Source organism: Arachis ipaensis, chromosome B03 (genome assembly GCF_000816755.2).
Source record: "Arachis ipaensis cultivar K30076 chromosome B03, Araip1.1, whole genome shotgun sequence".
Taxonomy (NCBI): Eukaryota; Viridiplantae; Streptophyta; class Magnoliopsida; order Fabales; family Fabaceae; genus Arachis; species Arachis ipaensis.
The window spans coordinates 72,657,610-72,659,986 of record NC_029787.2 but is presented as its reverse complement, the minus strand read 5'-3'; the positions used below and the strand labels follow the sequence as shown (position 1 = coordinate 72,659,986).

General features: G+C 44.9%; 1 protein-coding gene across 1 annotated transcript; it reads left to right on the top strand.

The window, feature by feature from the left end:
* Positions 548-2,118, top strand: LOC110269469. Its single transcript, XM_021117319.1, has 2 exons — positions 548-856; positions 1,255-2,118. Exons 1-2 carry the CDS (start codon positions 548-550, stop codon positions 2,116-2,118), a joined length of 1,173 nt encoding a protein of 390 aa, XP_020972978.1.

Sequence of the window (2,377 nt, the reverse complement as noted above, 5' to 3'; positions counted from 1 at the left end):
TTAGGGTCAAGAGTACATGTTTTCTTATAAATGTTTTATTCAGCTAATTAATATCCTATTTTTTTATAATGTACATTTATTTTATACCCCTCTAGGGACGAGAGTACCTACTTTCGTATAAAATCTTATTCAAACATGCTTATTTTATCATGATATATGCCTTTCCTCTCGCATGATTCATTCTTGTATATGCCTAAATAACCGTACTTGTTAAAGAACTGAGGGAATGATCCTTCGGTAAGGAAAGGTGACCCCCAAAGACAAGATATCGATATGATCCTTCGGTAAGGGAAGGTGATCGATCGAGATGATCAATCGAGATGAGGGCTGGAGATGGATATGGAGGTGTTGCATAGCACTCCTACTGAGACGTTAGGTTCTCACTCCCTTTCTTTTCCCATACTGTCTCCAGAGGAACATGGCACAGCAGATAGAGATGACGCAGTGCCCCCCGAGGGTAACTTCTGAGTATGACCCCTCAAAGCACGCGTGGGTAGTTGCGACCACTACTACCGTGCTCTAGACTATCCACTTAGGTCGCGAACCCATGGAAGAAGAACCCCAGCTGCCAGTCATAACCTTCCTAGATAGGAATGCTTCAACATCTAGAAAGCGGTCACCTAAGGTGGTACACCTCGAGTCCGACTCCGAGGCCGAGGAAGAGGAATCCGACGACCCTGGCCAGAAGGAAGACACCATGGAGGCGGAACCAGAGAAGAAGTTGAACCCTTGCGGAAGTCCAAAGGTGGAATACGTACCCTATTCCCCCACTTCGGCACCCCGTCGAGTTTTGGTTCATCCCACACAACGGAACCGGGTCTTCACTGCGCAAAAGGGTGTTGAAGGGAGACCCCTGGTACCTCGATTCGTGAATAACTAAAGACTCCTGATCAAGGATAGGATAGGATGCAAGTAGGGGAGCCTCTTCGACGAGATTAGTTTAGGACGTAGTTAGCTTCTTTTCCTGTTTTAGTTTCCTATAAGTATTTTGAAACGTACTCATGGTTAAGATGTTTATCTCACTTTAATTCAAATTCCAACGTTTTAGCGCTACTCGTTTTCCGCTCTACACGTATTTACTCCTGCCTCGCGTAAAGATTAAGTCATTTCTTTGCTTAATCAAGTGTGGCACCTTATTTTAAAAACCTCCACGATAGTATAAGGACTTAGGGTGTTACATTATTGGTATCAGAGCGAAGTCGATCCTAGGAGATATGAGTAATGAAGCCTCTTCCTATGGTTATCCATAAACAGGGAATGTCCAACAGTTCCCCCACCCTCTGCCGATGCACCCCAACGTCAAGGACGAGTCTTTGCCCTCAGCAGGTCTGTCAGAGGGTTTGCATCCTCATTTCAGGTAGATCACACCTTGCTAACCTAGTGTGCCTCCCTTTAGTAGGATTAGATATCATCATAGGAATGGACTGGCTCAACGAAAACCGAGTCTCGTTAGATTGTTTTGAGAGAAAAGTCATCTTCCCTTCTCAATCCATACGAGACACACGTGACCTTCCAAGATCCTCCGAAGACACCAATACGAGGCAAGAATATGCCTTGCTAAATTCGGTAAAAGCAGACTCCCATCAGGAGTTCTGTGAGATACCAGTAGTACACGACTTTTCAGATGTCTTTTCCGAAGATATACCCTCGTTTCCCCCAACACGAGAGGTTGATTTCTCCATAGAATTGATGCCTGGGACAGGGCCAATCTCCATAGCCCCTTACCGGATGGCTCCATTGGAACTCACTGAACTGAAGAACCAACTAGAGGAGCTGCTGCAAAAAGGATTCATCCGACCAAGTGCCTCTCCCTGGGGAGCTCCAGTATTGTTTGTGAGGAAAAAGGACGGCAGCATGCGTCTCTGCGTGGACTATAGGCAACTCAACAAAATCACGGTGAAGAACAAGTATCCCCTCCCAAGAATAGGTGACTTAATGGACCAACTACAAGGTGCAACAGTGTTCTCAAAAATCGACCTGAGATCAGGGTATCATCAAATAAGGGTAAGAGAGGAAGACATTCCAAAGACAGCATTTCAAACGAGATACGGACACTACGAGTTCACCGTAATGTCTTTTGGGTTTACCAATGCCCCGCCGTCTTTATGGACTACATGAATAGAATTTTTCGACCTTACCTCGACAGTTTCGTGGTGGTATTCATAGATGATATTTTGATTTTCTCCAAGATAGAAGAAGAACACAGGGAGCACTTGCGTGTAATACTGGGAACCCTTCGAGAAAAAAAAAAGTTGTACGCAAAACTATCCAAGTGTGAGTTTTGGATGAAGGAGGTACAATTTCTTGGACACATGGTTTCCGGCAACGGAATATTAGTGGATCCCAGTAAGATAGACTCGGTACTAAACTGGGAAAG

Excerpts from the sequence above, each read along its gene's own strand:
- LOC110269469 (XM_021117319.1), top strand. The coding sequence starts at position 548 with ATGGAAGAAGAACCCCAGCTGCCAGTCATAACCTTCCTAGATAGGAAT. Across the intron at positions 857-1,254 it reads GTGTTGAAGGGAGACCCCTG|GGAATGTCCAACAGTTCCCC; the intron begins GTACCTCGATTC and ends ATCCATAAACAG.